This window comes from Fundulus heteroclitus, chromosome 10 (genome assembly GCF_011125445.2).
Source record: "Fundulus heteroclitus isolate FHET01 chromosome 10, MU-UCD_Fhet_4.1, whole genome shotgun sequence".
Lineage (NCBI taxonomy): Eukaryota > Metazoa > Chordata > Actinopteri > Cyprinodontiformes > Fundulidae > Fundulus > Fundulus heteroclitus.
In genome coordinates this window covers 32,585,678-32,608,940 of record NC_046370.1, presented here as the reverse complement: position 1 = coordinate 32,608,940, position 23,263 = coordinate 32,585,678, and the positions used below count along the sequence as shown (strand labels likewise).

General features: G+C 40.7%; 2 protein-coding genes across 3 annotated transcripts in view; both read left to right on the top strand.

Annotated features, from left to right (window-relative positions):
- The window catches only part of LOC118556132 (canalicular multispecific organic anion transporter 2-like), a 41,246-nt gene that overhangs the window by 12,407 nt on the left and 5,576 nt on the right, over positions 1-23,263 (top strand). The window contains exons 5-22 of one of the 2 annotated variants that reach the window (XM_036142534.1): positions 452-709; positions 3,102-3,279; positions 3,410-3,571; positions 3,697-3,789; positions 9,098-9,301; positions 10,128-10,274; positions 10,368-10,455; positions 10,664-10,730; positions 10,821-10,947; positions 12,712-12,888; positions 13,289-13,456; positions 13,708-13,891; positions 13,985-14,093; positions 14,191-14,344; positions 15,168-15,375; positions 18,045-18,358; positions 20,621-20,820; positions 22,388-22,514. In XM_036142534.1, coding sequence (XP_035998427.1) covers positions 452-709; positions 3,102-3,279; positions 3,410-3,571; positions 3,697-3,789; positions 9,098-9,301; positions 10,128-10,274; positions 10,368-10,455; positions 10,664-10,730; positions 10,821-10,947; positions 12,712-12,888; positions 13,289-13,456; positions 13,708-13,891; positions 13,985-14,093; positions 14,191-14,344; positions 15,168-15,375; positions 18,045-18,358; positions 20,621-20,820; positions 22,388-22,514 — 2,965 coding nt within the window. Of the gene's footprint in view, positions 1-451; positions 710-3,101; positions 3,280-3,409; positions 3,572-3,696; positions 3,790-9,097; positions 9,302-10,127; positions 10,275-10,367; positions 10,456-10,663; positions 10,731-10,820; positions 10,948-12,711; positions 12,889-13,288; positions 13,457-13,707; positions 13,892-13,984; positions 14,094-14,190; positions 14,345-15,167; positions 15,376-15,793; positions 16,105-18,044; positions 18,359-20,620; positions 20,821-22,387; positions 22,515-23,263 lie in introns of both variants that reach the window. The other variant, XM_036142535.1, reaches the window with a different exon arrangement.
- On the top strand, positions 4,427-8,605 carry LOC118564410. The gene is made up of 2 exons (XM_036142544.1): positions 4,427-4,867; positions 5,850-8,605. Exons 1-2 carry the CDS (start codon positions 4,705-4,707, stop codon positions 8,102-8,104), a joined length of 2,418 nt encoding a protein of 805 aa, XP_035998437.1. The 5' UTR covers positions 4,427-4,704; the 3' UTR covers positions 8,105-8,605.

Sequence of the window (23,263 nt, the reverse complement as noted above, 5' to 3'; positions counted from 1 at the left end):
TGGTTTTCCCCTGTGAGGACAAATACTTTCCATTTATAATTTTTTTGATCATTACAAATACCATTAAAACATTGGGGGTCTGGACCTTCTGTGCGTCCTGCATGACTTCTTACCTTTTGTGAGACTATTTTGTAGTAAGAGTCAATTATTAAACAGAAAAATTAAGATATTTTGTTTCCTTTTACTAAGAATTAGTAATAATATATCTTTTCAAGGGGGATTATAGAAAGAAAATATCATTAAAACTGATGGATAGACAAAGCATGGGGAGCTTTATTTCTGTTTTTATAATTGTTAAAATTCACTCATTCATTATAGAACAGACTTAAAATCTGTCCTCCTTCTCCCCCGTGGTTACCACGTTGTAAATTGTGTGCGTCACAGTGACTGTATCAACAGGTGAAGTCTTGTTGGACATTTCCATTTATTTGTTGAACTTCTATCCCTACAGCAGCGAACAGAGTCTGACCAGCCAGGCAGTGTATGCTAAGCCCCAATCATCGACCACCAACCACGTCTCAGGAGGAACTGGGGCAAATGAAAGCAGCCCAGAGGAAGCGGAGGTGCTGCTGTCCAGTCACAAAGCAGCTCCCCATAAGCCATCCTTCCTGCGTGCCCTCATCAGATCCTTCGGCCCCTACTTCCTGATCGGCTCAGTCTTCAAGCTCATGCAGGATGCCATCACCTTCGTCAACCCTCAGCTGCTCAGGTAAAAGGAAAAAGATTTGCGTCTCCTTCAGCACGTTGTCTATGCTGCCATGCATTAGCAAACAAAGTCGTCTGTTGTTCTGTTTTGCAAACAGCTGCTTCCAGCTAATTTTTTTTGCATGTTGCGTTTGCATCTATCCAAAGCAGGGTCGCTTTCTTTGAAGTAAAATGTGTACTAGCTTTGTCCGGAATGTAAATAGTTTTCCCGTTTTACGCTTTTAAATGGCCCTGGGTGGAAATTTGCTGAAGGCAAATGTTCTGTGAAAGCCTTATCTCCAAGTTTCAGTCAGATAAGATACTCGAGCTGGTCGACCACAAATTTTTTTGCGCATTGTCATATGACTCAAGATTGTTAACTAAGTCTGATTATATCTGTTGTGTGACAGGAAGTTTAAAACCGCCAGAAGCCTTAATTTGAATTGCAAAGTGTTATGTGCCTCGGCCTGACTGTCCTTGCATACCATGAAAACGTCTTTTGTGATGGAAAGATGATAAACTCTTAAGTTTATCATTATGTGTGCAGATGTATTTACTGAAGTATGTCAGGCAAATTCAAGATGACAGTTTATCCTAGTTTTCACCCCATGTGTTTGTGGTCTCGGAGGCAACTGTCGGGGCTGTCAATGGTCTTTTGTTTAAGCTTATCTGTGTTTAAGTTTCCCCTGCTGATACAAGAAAAACAGCATAGGCTGGCCCTACTGGCTTGACTGTGGCCTCAACAAGTACAGTACTACCTCCAGTCGTTGAATGGCTGTTTCTCTAGTTTTGCTTGTAGCTGAAGGTTAGAAACCTCCCTGAACAATGAGACGTGTGGTGTAAAAGAATTGCTGGTATTTAGGAGCTAAACCTCAAAACCTGACCAGGCTTGCGAGAAAAACAAAACAAAAAATGCACTGTTTAAGCTAAATAAACAAATAATACATGAATTATGAATTATTTAGAATTGAATATCAGTAAAACCCTACTTAAACCCTCCAAAAGGCCAGAAATCTGCTCATTCTACACATACGGCCAAAACTATATACATTATAAAAGTACATAACCATCTCACTGCCTGACATTAAATGAGGCTAAATTTCTGCTGTTTTAGGTCTGCAAGGATTACCAAGATTCTTTCCCCTTAATAACAGAATAGAGTTTATGTTAATAATTTATGTTTAACTTCAACCATATTTAGATGTTTAAATATAGTACCTCCCAAAAGTGAGTGCAGCCCTCACATTTCTGTTAATATTTCATTATATATTTTCATGAGACAACACTGAAAATATGAAGCTTTGAGACAAAACAAAAGTGAGTAGCCCTTAGTGAAAAATATCCAAATTGTGCCCGTGTAGCCATTTTCCCTCTGTGTCATGTGACTCGTTGGTATTAAAAAGTCTCAGGTGTGAATGGGGAGCAGCTGTGTGAAATCTGTTGTTCTGGTCACTCAACGAGGCCCAACAAGGTGCTCAACGTGCCACCTCACGACAAAGAACTCTCTGAGGAGCTTAAAAAAATAGTTGATCTACATAAAGATGACCGAGGCGCCCTGAAAATGGGCTGCAGCACGATGGCAAAGACCATCCAGCAGTTTAACAGGACAGTTTCCAGGCCACACTCTGCATCAAACTGGTTTCAAAGACTGTGGTCGCGGAAGGCAGCCTCTTCTAAACATGAGGCACAAGAAAACCCACAAACCGTTTGCTGTAGATCAGCCAACAAAAGACATCGATTGCTGGAACCATGTCCTGTGGTCTGATGAGACCAAGATAAACACATTTGGTTTAGATGGTGCCAAGCGTCCAGGCCCAAGAGATGTAAGGCAGTGCTGGAAAATAATGGTGGCCACACGAAATATTGACACTTTGGGCAAAATTACTAATTTTTCATGCCAGCTGCTTAGACATTAATGTCTGTGTGCTGAGTTATTTCAAGGGGATAGCAAATTTATACTGTTATACCTTTTAAACTGTTTTATACTGTTTGCCTTTTAAACTGGATAACTTGGGTCAATTGTTTTATGTATCCCTCCACAGACTCACAATAACTTGTCTTCCATTGACATTGAAACTGACAGCTGCACTTTCAGGACTTGTGTCACTGTGTAATGACACTCTTACCAGTGTCAGCCAGCATCTTGACACAGACCATTTCTTTTCTCACAGGCTTAATATCCACATTTCACACCAAACCACATTCATCTATCGAACACAGGACCAGTCTCCTACCTGAATCGTTGCCCCTTTCTGAACCAGACTTGTACTGGTCACCTATTATCTTCCTCGTATCTTAGTGTTTTTCTGTTATGTCACAAAAGCAGGCAGTGGAACAATTTCCTGCAGCATCAAGAACTTGCGAGGTTCAGTTATTGATCGCTACCAAATATATTTCTTTCCTTTATGCTTTTCCAGAATGTTGATCTCCTTCACAAAAGAGAAGGACACTCCTGATTGGTGGGGTTACCTGCTGGCCTTCCTCATGTTCTTCACAGCCATACTGCAAACCCTCATCCTCCACCGGCACTTCCAGTACTGTTTCGTCACTGGCATGAACGTCCGGACAGCCCTCATAGGAGCCATCTACAGGAAGGTAAACATCCAGCAGTGACGATATCATTTTCTCATAGCAGCGGTTTTCGTCACAACTCTTGGCTTGCATAAAACAATATCTATTTTTAATGCAGTGTTCTTTTTCCTGGCCATTTTTCTTTTCTTTTCAGGCCCTGGTGATAACAAATGCTGCGAAGCGTTCATCTACAGTGGGAGAAATAGTGAATCTGATGTCTGTTGATGCGCAAAGGTTCATGGATCTCACGACCTTCCTCAACATGCTGTGGTCTGCTCCTCTGCAAATTATCCTTGCACTTTATTTCCTCTGGCAGGTACATAACACAAAGATGATGGCAGATTTCCCAAGTGCTTGCTTGTACATTTAAGAAGCTATAGGAAGTTAAAAATCAACGCAATATAAAATGTAACATTTATTTATTTATTCGATACTTTCCAGAACCTTGGTCCATCTGTGCTAGCTGGAGTGGCTGTCATGGTCATGCTCATCCCCTTTAATGCTTTCATCGCCATGAAGACACGAGGCTATCAGGTATAGACACTGAATTACTTTTTGTGACAATTACTTAGTAATTTCATATGGTATACCGTGAGTCCCAACTAGATTACAGAATAGAAAACAAGAAAGTTCTAGATTTAGGTTCCTGACCTTTGTTGGAATAGGTGGGATTGATCAGACCTAGGTGCCCCTGCTGAACAGACTTAAACTTTCTGAATTAGAGATGCAGCAATTAGATATTTGAAGCTGGTTTCTGACCTCCAGTTTTTGTAAGCATTTTTTATGATGGATCAGGAAAGGATCAACAGAGCACCTTTGCTGTGCTCTGTTTAACCTTCCTGTTATCTGCTGAAAGCTTTGCTCTCTTGTGGCCTAAATTAACTTAAGACATGCCTGGACATGTCGTCAAAAATACTGTTTCTCTTTGAAAGCTTTATACATCTCTGTCACTCCTATAAGTTTCAATATTAACACCTTACAGAAATGGGAAGTTGCAAATTTTGGATTTTTCTCAGTCAGTAACAGCGTCTACACCAAAGAATGCGGTTGTCAGTGTGACCTGGTAGCACTTTGTATGGTGTGTTCACTGATCAGAAATAAAATATGATTTTTGAGTCTCCAACTTGCTGATCACCAGTGGATTTTTATGATTTTTTTTGTTATTCAGGGTTCGTACGGGTGCTGGAAATCCTTGAAAATGCTTGCATTTTGACGTTGTGTTTTCAAGGTTTGAAAAGTGCTTATATTTTGGATGAAATGCTTGAAAATGCTTGAAATTGTAACTATTTCTTTCGCAACAAATACCTATCTAACTGAATCGTATGTTTATTAAATGGAGAAATAAAATGTTGGAGAGCCCGAAAATGAAACCTGCTCGCTTATGTGTGACTGCGATCTGCCAGTATATTTCCATGTTTGACTCCGCCCCCATGAAACCACTACTGCACCATGCCGGGAGGTTGTCGTTTCAATGAACGTTGGCTGGAAGATGAAAAATACAAATTATGGATTAAACGGGGACAAACCCCACGAGTTGCCTCTTGTAAAGTCTGCAAAAAAGACGTGCAGCTTTTCACAATGGGCGAGTCTGCGCTCTCGAGTCACATGAAGGGTAAGTAATAGACTTTTTAAGTAAGCCAACTGAAGTAGCCTATTGCACGTTAGCGCCTATTTGTTCACGCTAGTAACTGCTAGCTAGGAATTCACAGGCTAAGTTGCTGAGTGACTGAGAGTACGGTGTGATAATGTAATGTTAGTATTGCATGCAGTGTTTCCCGCAGTAATTTTCTTAGGCGAGGCGGTTAATTGGGGGTGGGGGGAGACGCGACGACAAGATTTGCGCGGAGCGGGGGAGAGACGACGACAAGGTAGTTGGGGGGGGGGGGCGAAAGCAACAACAAAAAACCGCGTGTTAACGTCAAATAAACATGCATGAATATCGAGGGTTTTTTATTATTATTATTATTATTTATTATTATTATTTTATTTTTTTTGAATGTTGGCGAGGCGGTAGCGTGAGTTTGACGAGGCGGCCGCCTCGTCAAGATAGCGCTGCAGGAAACCCTGATGTTCATACCTTCACTGTGTTAGTCATTGTGTGTTCTGCCGTTTTTTTCCACTTTTCGTTGCGTTCGCCTGTCTGCTAAGCTCAAAACAACCGCGCCTGGCTTGACGGAGGAACCAGAACAGCTGAGCATCTTTATGACAGTGCACTTTTACTTTCTCCCTCTGGGGGGAGCCTCGCTGGAAAATCAACCCCGGTTGCATAGTATACCTTTAAGGGAAGCATAAACTTTGAGTAAAATCTGAGGGTGCAGCAACTGTTTTCCTGGATTTTGTCTGATTCGACAGCTGCATGTAATTTGGTTCATCCTCCCACTCAGTGTTACTCTCCATAGCTGTCTTACTGTATGTTATGTTATGAACCATGAAGAGATTAAACATTTTGAAGGTCACAATTTAGGATTTATGTAGCAAAATAGTTAACTGACAACTATCATTTGTTTAGCATCTTACTGACAATTGTATTGAGAATAAACATAATTAATACAAAAAATCAATAAGAATTCCCTTCTGTTTTTGTTGTTACTCAGGAAAAAAGCATCAGGACCTGATGCGAAGTCATCTGAATTCAGGTCCAGTAGTAGCAGATTTTTTTGGACAGAAAAGCACAGCTACAATCAGCAGTGACGGTGCAGTGAAAGTAGCCGGTGGAGTAGCGCCTCTACCATCCACATCCACTCCTCCAGTCCAGTCTTCTAATCCACGTCAGGCAACCAGCAAGACCACAAACACCATAACATCATTTGTCAGCTCTAATCCAACACTTCAAGCAGAAATATGCTGGGCAACAAAAGTTGTAACCAGCCATTATTCCTACAAATCATGCGAGAATGCAGCAGACATTTTCAGAACCATGTTTCCTGATAGTGAAATTGCAAAGAAGTTTACTTGTGGGGAGAGAAAAGCAGCATACCTCACCACATTTGGGATTGCACCTCATTTCTCTTCCCTAATGAAGGCCAAAGCCAAGAAAGAGTCTGAATATGTACTTCTGTTTGATGAAAGTTTAAATAGGGAAATTAAGAAAAGCCAGCTGGACATGCACATACGATTTTGGAATGATAACCAAGTAAACTCAAGGTACCTAACTTCATTTTTCATGGGTCATCACACTGCAGAACAAATGCATGAGAAGGTTGAAAAGGTGTGTTCAGATATAGGCTTCCAGAACCTGATTCAGCTGTCGATGGATGGCCCAAATGTAAATTTGAAGCTCTTCTCACTGGCCCAGCAGACCATTGACAAACAAACAGGCAAGAAAATGCTTAATGTTGGAAGTTGTGGATTGCATATACTACACAACTCTTTCAGAGCAGGGTGTGCATCCACAGACTGGGAGCTGGGAAATGCTCTGTCAAGCCTTAAATGGCTATTCAAGGATGTTCCAGCTCGTAGGGAGGACTACACAGAAGTCACTGGTTGCACATCCTTCCCTCTTGACTTTTGTAGTCATCGGTGGCTGGAAAATGTGGAGGTGGCTGAGCGTGCCCTTCAGATATGGCCCTCTCTGAAAATGTACATCAGTGCTGCTAAAATGAAAACTGTAACAGAACCACTTTCAAAGTCTTTCAAGACAGCTGAGATGATTGTGCAAGATGCCCTCTTCCCAGCAAAGCTGAACTTCTTTCTAATGGTAGCTAGGGAAATCACACCATTTTTAAAGTTATACCAGACGGACAAACCCATGCTGCCGTTTATGTGTGGTGATCTCACAAATATGCTGAGGAGTCTAATGGAGAAGTTTGTCAAGCCCAGTGTCATGAAGGATGCAAATACCCCTGTAAAGCTTCTTCACGTTGACTATGCTAACTCAGTCAACCACGTAGATGTCACCAAACTGAGAGTCGGATTTGTCACAGAGAGAGCCCTAGAGGAGCACATGAAACAAAACTCCTCTGAGAAGCTGAGGCTGGAGTTCAGACAGAATTGCAAGCTGTTTTTACTGAAGATGGTATCCAAATTGTTTGAAAAGGCACCACTTAAATATCCGCTTGTTAGAAGCCTGTCTGTCCTTGATCCAAGGGTGCTCCTAAAAAGCAAAGAGACAAGTGTCCGAAAACTCAACACTGTTTTGCGACTCCTCGTGGAATCTGGCCGCATTGAAGAACAAAGCTGTGATGACATTCTGAGGCAGTTTGGCGACTTTTATGACCACAATCTGATGTGTGCGTCAGATTCCTTCAGGAATTTCAACCCACAGATGGGAAGGTTGGATGAATTCTACCATGAACATTTACTTAACAAGGCAGAGTTTCACCATCTCTGGCCGGTAGTAAAACTCGTCCTGGTCCTCTCCCACGGTCAAGCCTCTGTTGAGAGAGGGTTTTCAGTAAACAAAGAGGTGATGGTGGAGAACCTGAAAGAGCATTCTCTGATTGCTCAGCGGATCATTCATGACCATGTGAGCCATATTGGAGGGCTGCTCAACATAGTCTACACAAAGGAGCTACTCCTCTCTGCAGCTGCTGCCAGGCAGAAATATCATAATTATCTGGATGACCAAAAACGTCGAAAACAAGATGAGCAGACAGCTCAGAAGAGGAAGGGAGTAATGGAGGAGATAGCTGAGATAAAGGCCAAAAAGAAGAGGATGGAGGAGGACATAAAGGTCCTGCTGAAATCTGCAGATATTAATGCAGAGAAAGCTGAATCGGTTGGAAAACTCAGCTTCATCTCAAAATCAAATGGTCTTCGCAGAGCTGCAAAAGAAAAACAAAAAAGTCTGGAGGCTGTAGAAGAACAGCTAAACGACAAGCTGAAGGAGCTCAAAGATACTCCTTTATAGGTCCTTAACATACTATGTTCTGTGTTTAGTGCCGTTGTTTTGTTTGTTTTATTCAACAGAGAGTGATAACGGCCACTTAAGTTGATTTGATTAGTTTTGCAGTATTCTATTTTGTGTTTGTATTTTGTTGTTGTTTGTTGGTTTTTTCCAACAGGAGTGGATAAAGGCCACTGAAGTGAACTTTAAGTTGATTTGTTTACATTTACCCATCTTGTTGAGTTGATTGTTAAATTCAATTAAATAAAATATGCACTTTGAGGTTATAGACCATATACATAAAATGCAACTTTTGGCCTAATCTTTATAAAGCACATGTAGTACTTTTTGCCACATATACATTTGCACTATTTTGTGTTGTTAATTCTGTGTATTTTAAAACTCAAGTTGTTTATATTTGCACAATATTTTCAAAAAAGGTCAATGAGCTGAATCTAATTGACTGTCTAGCTCAAAGACGAATGTTTGCATTTTTATATTTTCAATAAATTAATTGAAAGTGAAGTGAACCTGTTGAGTGATTTTGTTTGAGGTAACTGTTTTTATATTGTCTCAGGCAGGTTAGATATTAAGCAACGTCTACGTAGACTGATACGTTTTGAAAAATTTAAACTTGTGTTTTGCTTAAATATCTGATCCTTCTGCTAACACAATTTTGGTTGTTTATAGCATCTCTTTTAATGCGATGAAAACACTAATAATTTTGACTATGTAATGGTATGTTTACGGTGGTGTAAGGTGCTGGAAAAAGTTTTAAAATGGATCTTGAAAGTGCTTAAAAAGTGCTTGATTTTGACTTTGGAAAAGGTGTATGAACCCTGTTATTGCATTTTGAATCCAAATCATATGTGGAATACTTCCTGTGGATCCCTCTGGAAGGTACATTAAATGTACAGACTGCCTGCTTGCTTTTTGTTACGTCAACTGTAGCTAGTGCGAAGGGGTTGTTCCAGGTCTGTAAATCAACAATTAAAACAACCTTTTTGTCATCCTCAGGTGGAACAGATGCAGCACAAGGACGCTCGTATCAAACTGATGAGTGAGATTCTTAATGGCATCAAAGTCCTGAAGCTGTATGCCTGGGAGAACTCCTTTAAAGATAAGGTCCTGGCCATTCGGCAGAAGGAACTCACTGTCCTCCGAAAGACAGCCTACCTGGGCGCGCTCTCCACGATGGCCTGGACCAGTGCCCCATTCCTTGTAAGTTTTTAGCATTTTTCTATTTACTACTTGTTAAGAGTGTGTGGGGTGGGGGGGGGGGCTTTGTTCATAACTTTTGTGTGACATCTCCAAGAATAATTTTCACATTGTTTGCAGAATTTAATCTGTAAGAAATAGTACAATTATAGGAAATTTGTTTGACTTTGAAAAGTATTATGTCTGCTAGTTGCTGTTTGCAACTTTGATGTGCAAGATTATCACCTTGAATACAGTAGCTAATTCTATTTTGAGGCCTCCTCACTCTTTTTGTTTTTAGCTGGATTGCTAACACTTATCTTTTCTTTGTTTTGATTTTCTTTTTGAAGTTTCTTTGAAGAAAAGTTGCTTCTTCTTGACACTCAAATGTATTAGAAGAATTGAATAGCTGATTGATTCATTCACCTTTACTTACCTGAGAATAGAGTTTCTGTAATTTCCTGGATTCAAATCCTGGACAAACCCCAACAATGTCACAGAAACCCAAAAAAAAGTTTCCATGTATATATTTCAGATTAAACTGGTTTAGATTATAAAAACAAAACATTTTTTAATTATGATTTTTAAAAATTTATTTCCCATTTTATTTTCTTTGCAGTCAATCTTAGCACAGGTATGGCAGCATAAGGGTAGCTAATAGATATTCAATAAAAGTGTCCAAGAATGGAGCCCTGAGGAGCCCCACATGCCATCTTTGACTGTTGCCAAAAACCCGGGCCCTGAAGGCTTGTTTTTCAAGGACAAGTAAAAAAAAAAAGTGCTTACATGAAGTTTATTGGTGCACTAACATAGGCCATGATGTCTTACTGTTTTACCAATGTGTCTGCAGGTTGCCTTGACAACATTTGCTGTGTATGTCACCGTGGATGAGAACAACGTGCTGGACGCAGAGAGGGCCTTTGTGTCTCTCTCCCTTTTCAACATCCTGCGATTTCCTCTGAACATGCTTCCTCAAGTGATCAGCAGCCTCGTTCAGGTGTCATTTCTCCCTCCGTTCTTGTCTCACCGTCCCGCCTATGTTGCTCTGCAGCTTTAGTTGAATGTTTATTCTGTGTATTCTGCTCCCCAGGCCAGTGTTTCACTGAAGCGAATCCAAAATTTCCTTAGTCATGATGAGTTGGACCCCACCTCGGTGGACAGGAAGAATACCAGCTCAGGTTAAATAAAGCTCTGTCTCTACTTGCATGTTTTAAAGGGTGTTGTCGGAGTTTCTTTTGAGTTCTTTATAAATGAAATCCAATTTAGTCACCTAGCCTTTCACCTACTGACTCTAACCCTAGGGCGCAGTAAGACGACTAATGTTGTTTCTCATCTGTCATCGGTTCAAAAGCTGTTAAAGTGTTCTCTCTTGCTGTTGCCCTACAGCGTTTGCTGTCTCAGTAGTCAATGGGAAATTCACGTGGGCCAAAGAAGATCAACCTGTTCTCCACAAGTATGCCGTGTTTAGCTGATAAAATATCTGCTTTCACATGTCTTGCGTTTTTATTCTGCCTTCTCTGACATGCTCGCTGTGTGTTGCTAGCATTAATGTGATGGTGCCCCCGGGCTCGCTGGTGGCCATCGTGGGCCACGTTGGCTGTGGGAAGTCCTCCCTGATCTCTGCACTGCTGGGTGATATGGAGAAACTCGAAGGCGAAGTTTCTGTTCGGGTATGACTTCATGAAGATTTTTATTTTTTTTTTAAACTACAGGTGACCCTACTTGGGGGCCGACGGGCCTTTTCTCAAGCGTTGCTAACAAGTGGCTGCACATTTCACTTGCTGTTAGAAAGCTTAAGATTTTATAATTTGGTGGAAAGAAGACATTTAGGATTAATGTGACCAAAATAATTCAGTAATTTAAACATTTTCAAAGAAAGAAATGTTTCATAATTTCACACATTCCCACAGCTGCTGCATAATCTTGGAAACCAATAGTAGTGTAAAATGTCAAATGTAAAACTTTTGTCCATATTTGATTAGTTTATGTTTCAATATTCTGGTTTTCCATCACTGTGGGGTGTGGCTCATCCACAAAACCAGACGGGTCCAGACTGCAACAAACATCCTACACACATCCAGTTTAGACTTTTACCTTCAGGTCAACGCTACAGGAGACTGATCACAAAGACAGTCGCCTTACAGACGATTTCCACAGGCTCTCAATCTGATGAACACCAGTCAGAGTGCCCAGATCTAATTACACTAATTCCCTGTGGTTTCTCTTTTATAAAAACACATTATATATATACAGTATATATTTCTGAAAACTGTGTATTTTTATTACCTGTCTATATTTCAAATGTATTTTGACAACAAAGTGAAATTCCTTGTTTGTGTGCACAAAGTTGCTGAATAAAGCTGACTTTGATTCTTTTAACTGGGATTTCCAGATATTTGACTTTAGATGTATACGTCCATTGAGCCCAACCTTATCTCATTCCCAAATTGTCCAGATCCCCAAACAAACGATGAGTAAATGCAAAAATCAGTTTTCCAAGTTCAGTTTTATTTGTTAAGGGAAAAGAACTACTTACCCACAAAGCCTAATAGTGAAACCTAATTACTAGTTGGGCCACATTTTGCAGCAGCAGCTACCATCAAGCATGCGTGATAACAGCAATAATGTCTCTGTGGTGGAGCTTTGCCCCACTTTTTTTGTAGGATTCTTTTAATTTAGCTACATCTGATTATCTTTGAGAATGAGTGGCCTTCGTTCTGTTTAAAATGGGCCTTTGGGTTCTTTTTGGACAGCAGTGGGCTTTTTTTTCCTTTGAAGTTTCCCATGGAGACCATTTTTTTGTCCAGTCTCTTTCTTATTGCTGAATCATGAACCTTGGCCTTCACTTTAGATGTTGTGTCCAGGCTGATAGATGTCAATGGGTGTGGTTACTGACTAATTCATGGTTTAATTTCACATTAAAGGGTTGGTCTGTGTGGCTTTTTTTTGTTTTTTTTTTGTTTAATAAATAAAATCTTTAGCTGAAAATCACTTTTTGTATTTACCCAGGTTCTTTGCCTGATCCTGACATTTTTTAATGACCTGAAACACTTAAGTGTGACAAAAAAGCAAAAACTGAAGAAACCTGAAAGAAATCTGTACGTTCTAAGCTCATGTGCAATGATTTTTAAAAGGTCAACATTTTGACACAGCTCCCAAGTGATTAAAAATAGATTAAAGAAATCAAAAGAGTTCAGATTTGGTGTTAAGACTTCTCCATGAGGCCTGTACTCCGGGTTGTCATTTTGAAGGTGTTGAGCTTTAGGTTTTACAGTGTCAAGCATCAACGCTGTCGCAGAGCATAAATGGTGGAAGAATCCCAAATTATTGATGTCTTCTCACCAAACTGGAGTCTCTAATGCCCAGAATGTGAACATTGTATAAATTTTGGAGATAAAAAGGGAGAACTAACAGTTATCTGAACGTATCCCCAGGGATCAGTGGCCTATGTTCCCCAGCAGGCCTGGATACAGAATGCCACCCTGCGGGACAATATTCTGTTCGGGAACACCTTCAACGAGTGTAAATACCACCGTGTTCTGGAAGCCTGTGCCTTAACACAAGATCTGAAAGTTCTGCCTGGAGGAGACATGACGGAGATTGGAGAGAAGGTAAAAAAAAAAAAACTTGAAAAGCACTTGGATAATAACAATGCTTTTCAAAACTAGGATTTAGATTCCTTGAACTTTTCTGCTTCTTGTCATTTTACAACAACACGTGTATATTGGCAGAGGCTTATGCGTTAACTAACTCGCAGCAGTGTGTGATTTTTAAAGTAGAAACGATGCAAATATTAAAAGAATTCAGATAAATCCCCCCCCCCCCCCTTACAAAGTGTTTTTCAAAGCTTCCTAAGAGAAGTCTGATCGAAATTCTCTCCTCTCAAGGCTCTTTTTATTTATCGAGTCTTGTATTTCTTCTTTCATCATTTTTGTTATTATTTGTAGAACCCCGACAACAATGTGTCCTTGGTTGCCATAGTGATAAGAGATGGCAATTTCTTTCCTGCAGGGCATCAACCTCTCCGGTGGTCAGAGACAGAGGGTGAGCTTGGCTCGAGCTCTGTACAGCGGCGCGGACGTCTACCTTCTGGACGACCCGCTGTCTGCGGTGGACGCCCACGTGTCCAAACACATCTTCGACAACCTTATAGGTCCAGAGGGTATTTTGAAGGGCAAGGTGAGCAAACTCTCTTACTGACCCAAAACTCCACGCCACAAAGATGCTAGAATGACAGCGGTGTCTCAGACTTAATTCGGCTGAGGAAATTGAATCTCATCATTTTCCCTGTGAGAAAGTCATATACATTTTTATAGGTGAATGACTCATTCTGTGTCGTAAACTTATTGCCTTTGTGTTTTGTGAGAGGTGTGTCTCTGTGGGTGGGTTTTCTTTATTGGTGTTGATTCATTTCCTTTGTTTGATCCAAGACTCGCGTCCTGGTGACACACGGCATCAGCTACCTGCCTCAGGTGGACAACATAGTGGTGATGGTGGATGGCAGGGTGTCGGAGATGGGCTCCTATCAGGAGCTGCTCAAACAGAACGGAGCCTTCGCAGAGTTTCTCAGGAACTACGCTATGGATGACATCATAGAGGAGGACGAAGCCACTGGTTGAGCAACACTTCTTCCTCCTCCAGTTGATCCCTTCTGACATTAATGATTGATTGTGTTGGTGTCATACAGTCTCTTTGTGTTTGTATCAGAGGATTTAATGGAAGACGAGTTATTCCCTGACGACGTGCTTAGCAACCACCACACAGACATGGTGGATAATGAACCCACTGTCAATGAAGCAAAGAAAACTTTCATGAGGTGCGAGAACACAAAAGTAGAAAATCGTGTTAGATATCCTCTTTCTTTTTTATTTTTGTCCACTGACATGAATTTATTGGCCCCTGTCTGTTTCCAGGCAGATCAGCATCATGTCTGGAGACAGTGAGAACCTCAGGTGTCGCTCAGTCAGGAGACACGGCTGCAGCCAGAGGAAGCATGCAGAGCCTCAGGAGAAGAAGTCCCCAGAGATGGAAAAGCTCATCCAGGCAGAGACGGCAGAAACAGGCCGGGTCGGTGGAGAAATTTCTGCTTCTCTCTGTTCTGTTTTTCTTTCAGCTTTTGTCTGTAATCAGTTTTTAAGTGAAAACCAACTTTCCCTTTTCAGTCACTAGTCTTTATATTTGGGAAAAAAAGATGTTAATCTTTAAACATCTTTGTGCTCAGGTGTTTATTTTTTTATTGTTTGTGCCTGTTGATTAAATGATGAACAGCAGCAACTGCAGCTGTGAACCCCTTGGATTAGAGATTTCTCAATACAATCCCAAGTATCAGATCCGTGATCCTGATGAGTGTTTTTAAATTATCAGGATTCGAGTCGCTACCCTCACCCCACCAAGCTGTGCAAAGCAATTTGGTTGGCCTATTTCTTGAGATCTCTGCCTACATAATGCACCGCTTGTAATTTTTTATAGGCTATCAAGTTTCTAAAAAAGTAGTTTTTCACGCTTTGAGGAAAATCCCTTCCTGTCTCTTTAAATCTCGCTTCCTGTCTCTTTTTGTTCTGTGACCCAGACAGCTGTTGACATTGGGGCAAAGCTGAGCCGAGAGCAGCTGAAACACTAGTCATCAAATATTATGACAGTCAAAAAATGGAGAATGTTTTCTATAAGATTTGTCCACAAACTATTAACAACCATATAAAAATATGTTACGAGCTGAATAATTGAATCCTTTTAGTCACTGTTGCAGATACAGCAGCTTAACTGACCTTTTTTATGTTGCCCTCAAACATTTAGGCATCGATTATTTTTGACAAAGCTCCCTATTATATACCATCCTTGGTATGAACAATCTACATTGCTGACATTTGACTGGACCTTTGCTCTTCCACAGGTAAAAACCAAAGTGTTTCTGGAGTATGCGAAGGCCGTAGGACTTGTGCTGTCAGTGATCATTTGCCTGCTGTACGGCTGCCAGAGTGCCGCCGCCATCGGAGCGAACATCTGGCTCAGCCGGTGGACCGACGACGCGTCGACAAATAGTACCAAAGAAAATGTTCAAATGAGGGTGGGGGTGTACGCGGCTCTGGGCATTGCACAAGGTAAGAAACCAGACACTGGCTATCCTACTGAACTCTTATTAAAGCATCTTAAATAGTTGGAAATGCCTACTAGAAAAAAAAAAAAACATTTTTGTCCCTATTATTTGTCATGAGCCTCTTGGAGTTCATGTTACAGTATTCCACTTCCACCCTCACAGCTTCTTGGTGCTGGAAATATCATCTGAAACGCTTTTGATTTGCAGGTAGTTTTTTTTGTGCAGAAAGGTTTCATCGTGCTCACAGAAAGGCTTAACATTCCATGTTTGCCACTTTTTTTTGCAAGGAGGAGGCTGTGGATTTGAAACAATGTTCACTGTTATTCCTCACTTCATCATACTGCCTGTGTCCACCTTACGTCTTCATTTCACAAAACCCTTTTATTTCTTCTCCCTCTCCTTTGGTTTAACCCCCTCCCCAGGTATCCTGGTCATGCTCTCTTCCTTCACTCTAGCCATGGGGAACATCGGCGCAGCCAAGAAGCTGCACTTTAACCTGCTCATCAACAAACTTCACACCCCCCAGTCTTTCTTTGACACCACACCCATAGGACGGATCATCAACCGCTTCTCCAAAGACATCTACGTGATAGACGAGGCGCTGCCGTCCACCGTGCTCATGTTCCTCGGCACCTTCTTCCTTTCCCTCTCCACCATGATCGTTATCATTAGCAGCACACCCTACTTTGCCCTTGTCATTGCTCCCCTGGCTTTCATTTACGTCTTTGTCCAGGTACTCTCGGGCTGGGAAATTCTCCGTTTCCTGTGTGCCATAAAGCTCTCTTTCTTCCTCTTTGCAAATATGTGACTCTTCCTCTTCCTGGAGTGGCATGCAGCCTGCATGTTTGGTTCAGTGCATCCTCTAACCTTCCGGTTACGGCTTTTGTTTTCCTTAGCATGCGATGCTGATGATGATGGCCCCCTGCTGCTGCTGGTTTTACTTTGCTCTCTCCTGCAGTCAGTACCCTTCTTGTCCGGCCTGCAGCGTGCTGCCGCACCCTTTACACACACATCACATGCACCTTTCACAATCCCTAGAAGCAAAAGAAAAAAAGACATTAAGTGGTAGAACTCTTCTTAAATAGCTCATTACTGCCCTCTAGTAGTGGATAAGTGATGAAACAACAGTTTAATGTCTGTTTAGAGTAGGCCAGTATTGCTGATATCGAGGTGTGCCGGTTTGTTGTCACGATTGCTTCAGTGATATGCTTGCTATCTGTATGTTGTTGTGCAATGTTTAGGTTATCACCATGGAAACCTAGAGCACCCTAGTTCTCAGATGGCATCCGAACATCTGGTTGGGTTGATTAAGGGGATATACGAGTTCCTCTTGATTTCAGACCATCGTGAATCGTTCTTTTGAAGGATTTTGTAAACGTTCAGGTTTTTAGATAAGCCCAGACATATTTGAAAGATAGTTTTTTTTTTTGTTCTAAACAATTAATTAATAATCTTCCTGCATAGGCTTCTTCTTCTTACTTCTTTTAATGAATGAAAGGCAGATTAAACATAAACACACAATAAGTCCTACACTGCTTTGACGTTTACAGTGGATTGCAAAGGTTTTTGTATTTCTTTAACTTCTTAACATTTTGTGCCGTTAAAAGTACAAACTTCATTGTGTTGAATTGGCGTTTTATATAGTTTCATGAAATAGTGCTGCTTTTATAATTGTACTACTCACTTGGATTAAAAAACCCCAACATATTTATGTTTTTGACTGGCCAAGTCAAAATCCAGATGATAATCTTTGTCAAGACTTGAAAATTCTTTCTGAGCTTGGGCTACAGTTTTCAGAGGTTTATTTGTAAAAAAAAAAAAAAAGAAAAAAGAATGTATACAAAGTTTAAGGAGTATAAATACTTTTGCAAGGCACTGTACTTCATTACAGACACTGTGAACTCTAGATATTCAGTATTATTATTTAGACAATTTTCAAATTTGCTGCAACAGTACAAGCAGAGAGCTTTTAAAGAAGCAGTGTGTATTTTTTGAAAGCGGGATGCTCTGGAGAGTTTGTAACCAGTCAGCATGTTACCTGCAGTAGATGGCTTGCTGAATGAGCTTCCGTTTGCATAAATGCAGATAACATTCTTTCTTGGAGGCTGCAGAACTACTTATGAGCAAACCTCACATTCTCCACGGCTCATTTGACGCAAAACCCAGGAATGCATTATCATTTTCTCCAGGGATACATTAAGTATAATTTTAATGATTTTTACACTGTTACTTTGTCTTTCAGTTGTTACTTTAGCCTGGTGTGTTCATGCTTGCAATACATATTCTTTATAGAACAATGTCGCAGATGTCAAACCAACAGGGTCTACAGTGTAAATCACCAAAGACTTGGAAACATGCATCAAATGCAAAACTGCAGACAGTTAAAGATTCAGTTTAAACATGTAGGTTGCAAGAACTGAAAAATAGGCTGATTCTGTAGCTTCTACAGGTGTTTGGACATATTAATGTTGGATTAGTTCTGCCATTTGTAAAGATGCCCATAAGTGGGTGGATTTTAATGTGTTAAAGTGGGTCTTGCTTCATGGGGTGTTAATAGGCTTCTGTCTATTTAGGAAAAATCAATAGAGGCTTTTTCAGTAGACGATCGGAACAGGTCCTTATCCATTTAACGCAGGTGTTGTTGTGTTGTCCTCCCCTCCCCCCTTCTCGCAGGTGTGCTGGTTTTGGTTAACTGCCTGTTGTGCCGGGCCTACAGTATGCTGCAAGCGGCCAAGCTCACACACCAGAACATGCTGCAGGGGGTCCTGCGAGCTCCGCAGGCCTTCTTCGAAAGCACCCCGACTGGGCGGTTACTGAACCGCTTCAGCAAAGACGTGGATGCTATAGACACCCATATCCCAGATAATATTGACATATGGATGCGCACTTTCTGGTACACACTGAATGTGCTGCTCATATGCTCTGCCCTCACCCCAATGTTGCTCATAGTCATAGCCCCGTTAATGGTGTTCTATTGGTGGGTTCAGGTAAATAGGAAACAAGTGTGCTAATTCATTACTGCAACATGCATGGGCGTGAGTGTTGATGAGCGAGTGTGCCGTAGACCGCTGAACGTGTTCGAGGCAGTAATCATAACTGTTTTAGTGTTTTAGACCGAATGTCATTTGAGTTGTTGTGCTAGTTTGTAGTTGTAGTAGCTTTTCATGTAGCAGCTTCAATGGTAGAGTAGAAGCTCCAATCAGCAGCAGCATTTGGTTCGGCAGCGGTAGAAGTTTTTTCTGGCCTCACTATTCGATATAGACTCAGTGCATCTATCATTCAGTTGTGACAGACAATTCAGAAAATCACGTCAGTGCCGGAGCTCATCATGGATGGGAGCATATATAAAGATAAAATGTTTGGATAAAGAGGTTTTGAATTTAATTCAGTGAAGCTCTGCTAAAAACATGTCAAATTACACATCTTCTATTTCCACTATTTGGTGTAATACACTTTTTCTAGCTAAATATTATGACGTGATCCCACTGAGGCGGCCACTGATATTTCTGACACTGCTTAACAAGTCATTGTTTTTGAAGGCTAAAAAGACCTACACTCAATAACGTAATTATCTGTAATTACACAGATAATTACAGGTCAAATGAGAAACACTTAATGAGCAAAGTGACAATTTTGAAATAAAGAAAAGATATTGAAAATTAAAATAAAACCGCTATCAGGTAGAGCTTTGTACAAATGTTTTAAATCTCTGGCCAATAATCATGTTGGAGCATCATATTGACTGTCACAAAGAGGATGGTGGGTATTACTGGTTACATCATAGGCTTGCTTTAAGGAAACCTAAGGTATCTTTCAAAAGCGTTTCCATTCTGTTTCACATTTTGTTCTTTGCAAGCACAGAATTAATCTGGGTTTTATTGGGATTTTATTTGATAGTCCAACATACAGTACCACAAAATGGTAAAATTAAAGTAAAATGTGCATGGTGCTAACATCTGTTGACAGTGCAGCTATTAGGTGCACACTCAATAAGTCAGGTCATCCTGAGCATAACAGGACCAGAGATAAGTGATAGTGACAGCATTATGTGATGGGGGTGCTTTTATCCTGCGTGGGGAGAGGAAACTGGTCAATGTTTATTAATAAACAGATAATTACAGGTCAGTCCTGGAAAATGACCCTTTAGAGGCCGCATAAGACCCGGGTCTGGGGTTTATCTTCTTGCTGGAAGATGAACCTGGAACCTGCCAGAGCCATATTCATGTGTTACAATGGATCAAAGACCAGACCCAAATCTATTTGAGAATCTTTACCAAGACTTGATAATTGCCGTATTCAGGCACTCATTTGCTTTTTCTTTGGGGGTGTTGGAGTAAAGCGGCTGGGATAGAAATGCATGTCGTCCTTTTCAGATTTTTTTATTCACTTGAGAAATCTTTGGGATCCAAATCAAATTTTGTTTCCCTTCAACAATGTGCACTCCGTGTTGTTGGTCTATCACATCAAATCCCTATATAGTTTGTAAAGTGACAAACTGAGCATAATCTTCAGCTTATGGAACCTCCTAACCCACAAGACCAGTGTGAAGGTTTTCATTGGGGAGTAGTGATATCTACTGAAGGAAGACTCTTTGTGTGTTCATGCTGTGATTCTACCTGGACCACCAAACGAACAAGATCAGTAACAACGTCGTCATTTCAGTCCTGCTGCTTTTTCATGACATCCACCCTGCATGGTCTCCTCTTTGCCGCACAACTCTTTTTCTCCCTCCTTTCTTCAACTGAGCTGGAAACTAACTGAGGACATACTGTTGGTACTAAAGGCTTTTAAGCTGCTAACACTTTCAAATTATTTACTTTACAAGGCAATACATGTGATTTTTTTTTTTTTTTTTTTTTTAAGTCAGTCTGCTGCATCTGTAATGAAAAACAAAACACCAGCAGTTACTCTCCGCCGGTGCTCCCGGCAGAAAGCCCGGCTGGAGTTACTGTTGCAACATCACAATCCAGCAGCACACACGGCTGAATTAATTAATGTGTTTACATGCCGCGGTGCAGGTTCTGCAACATTCCTGAGGTCGTTGGCACCACGTCAAAAATCTGAAACCGGGAATATCAAATAGCTCTGCAGGTGTTTTGTTTTTAAAAGCTGCTTTTATTATTGTTTGTGCATGTGTGGGTGTGTGGGCTCATCTATGTGCAGTTTTTTTTTTTTAAGTCATTTCTGAGCATGTGTAAAGCCTCATCAGGTTGTAATGTTTTGTTTCTCTCCTTCCCCAATGCCTGTAGAGATTTTACGTTGCCACGTCGCGGCAGCTTAAGCGCCTGGAGTCGGTCAGCCGCTCTCCAATATACTCCCATTTCTCTGAGACCATCACTGGCGCTAGCGTAATCCGAGCCTATGGCAGAGACAATACCTTTGTTCTGATGAGTGATATGAAAGTGGACGAGAACCAAAAGAGTTACTACCCTGGTATAGTGTCCAACAGGTAAGTCTCCTGCCTCTGCTCAGCTGAACAGCAGCTCTCGGTTCCAGTTTAGTTATAAAAGACTAACAACCTTGTAATTCATATTTACTGATATTGTGGAGGAAGAACTTAAAATATCAAAAATGTTCATATCTAACTGAGGAACGTGAGGTCAGCTCACATAGTAATATGATGAGGAGCCCAGCAACATCAAAATAGAACGAGGCATTAATGTGACGTCAACTTTATTTAAAAAAAAAAGCAGCATATTTTACACTATATTGCAAAATGTATTTCCCTTTCTGCCTTCACAAACATTTAAACTTTAGTGATATTTCATTCTTAACGCATGGCGTTTAACATGATGTCAGCAGCTATAACAGCTTCAGCTCCTCTGGGCAGACTTTCCAGAGTTCAGCCGTGTTTAATGGGGATATTTCACTATTCTTCCCAAACGGCATTTGTGAGGTCAGACACTGATATTGGGTGAGAAATCAGTCCCAAATCATCACAGATGTCATGGTCTATGTCTGTTTGCCACGTCTCAATGAACCAGCTCTTTCGTAATTTTAGATCCATAAATTCCTGCAGCAAACTCAATATTTTTGGAAGAGATAATCAGAGAAAAAAAACATATCCTGCATCAAACAGTAATATCAGACTACTGAAGATCTTACAATCTGGAGATCAATTTATGAAAGCTGAGGATACCATAGGTCAATATAAAAGAAGCGCCAGCGAAACATTGTTTCTAAATGCAATAAGATTTACGTCATCCATTCGTCTTTTTAAAAATGGAAACTTTGTTAATTTAATTCCTTCCAACTTTGCATGCATAAGGAAGCTTTAAAACACACACTGCACAACCTCAGTTTTACTTTGTTGACATCCTTTAAGTTTTATTTTCAATAATTGATTTTCAGCAGATAAAGCTTTAGACTCAATGAAGAACCAAGTCATGCCTACTGAGTACTGTCCGCTCGCTCCCTCGACAGTGTACATCATCCCCAATCCAACAGTCATCTGGGGAAAACTGAATAATTTAGGTTGTATACAGAAAGAGTACAGCTTGTCTAAATGTGGTCAAACGTTGTCAGCACATAGACATGCTATTTAAATCTTTTTGGCAGTTTGAGTATTAAATATCTATTTGTGCATGACCACAAATCGCTCCTATCTAAATCAGGGCATTTACCAAATTTGCTGCAACAAGTTGTATTTTTAAATAAGTGATGATGAACAATAAGAGGATAAGAGCCGTGGACACTCACAACATTTTTGAAAGTGTTTCTGGCACCAAATCCCAGACTCACTTAGATTTTCCAAAAACTGTAGATGCCGGTCAGCAAAAATATTGAGCTCTATTTAAAGGAAAACTATTGCTTCCACTTTTCCTGCACTAACAAGAGGCAAGATGTTAATAATTTCTACTTCATATTGTAGTCACATTATCTCCAAGAAGAAACTATCATTTTCTCTCAGCACACCAACCATAGTCTTTACTTCCTTCATGCTATTACCAGTGGCTATGTTCCTCAAGTCTGCATGATGTTGGACGGCTTCTGACTGGAACCCTGTTGTCATGCAGGTGGCTCGGAGTACGTATCGAGTTCATCGGAAACTGCATCGTGTTGTTTGCCGCTTTCTTCGCTGTGATGGGAAAGGAACATCTGAACCCCGGCCTTGTGGGCCTGTCGGTGTCATACGCCCTCCAGGTAACTTGAATGCTGGGATATGAGGTGCAGCGGGGAACCTTTCACGTACAATAACACTCTGCATAGAGGTGAACTTGTGATCGTTTTATACCACTTATACTCTTTGACATTTTGTCACATCACAATCACAAAGTTGTTGATTTTGCGTTTTTGAGTTTTATGTGATAGACAAATACAAAGTGGAGCATCCTTGTGAAATGAATATTGTGCACCAAGAAGGTTTTTTAAAAGGTTTTTATGAGTGACAGGCATTTATAATATAGCTTAAAGGGGCCTAGTTATGTACTAAAACACAGAAAGAAAACATATCCATCTTCAAATAAAACAATAAATTCCAAGTGTTTGTCCTGAAAGTGTTTACTTGGTCCTTTTTGAGCCTGAAACAAACTTTGTACTGGGAGCGATCAACAGACATAAACATTGTGCCATCTGCTGGCAGTACTGCAGAACTGTCAGAAAGCAAGATGGCGACAGTTGATGCAGCTGCTGTTGGAGCCAGTAGACCGTCTTTTAATGTCTCACAGCAAAGTGACAGCTCAGCGTGGTTTAAGACCAACTTGATCTACAGGGTTAGGGTTACTTAACCTCTTTCTTTTCGTACCTCAGTTAAACATTGCTGACTCGCTAAGCTCCATTGCTTCTCCTTGTTTACTAATTGCTCACATGCGCAACATCGTACTTCTGGTCGTGTGGTCTTGTTATGGTAAATATACACAAAAGAGCTTTGTTTACTAAAGAAATAGAGTAAA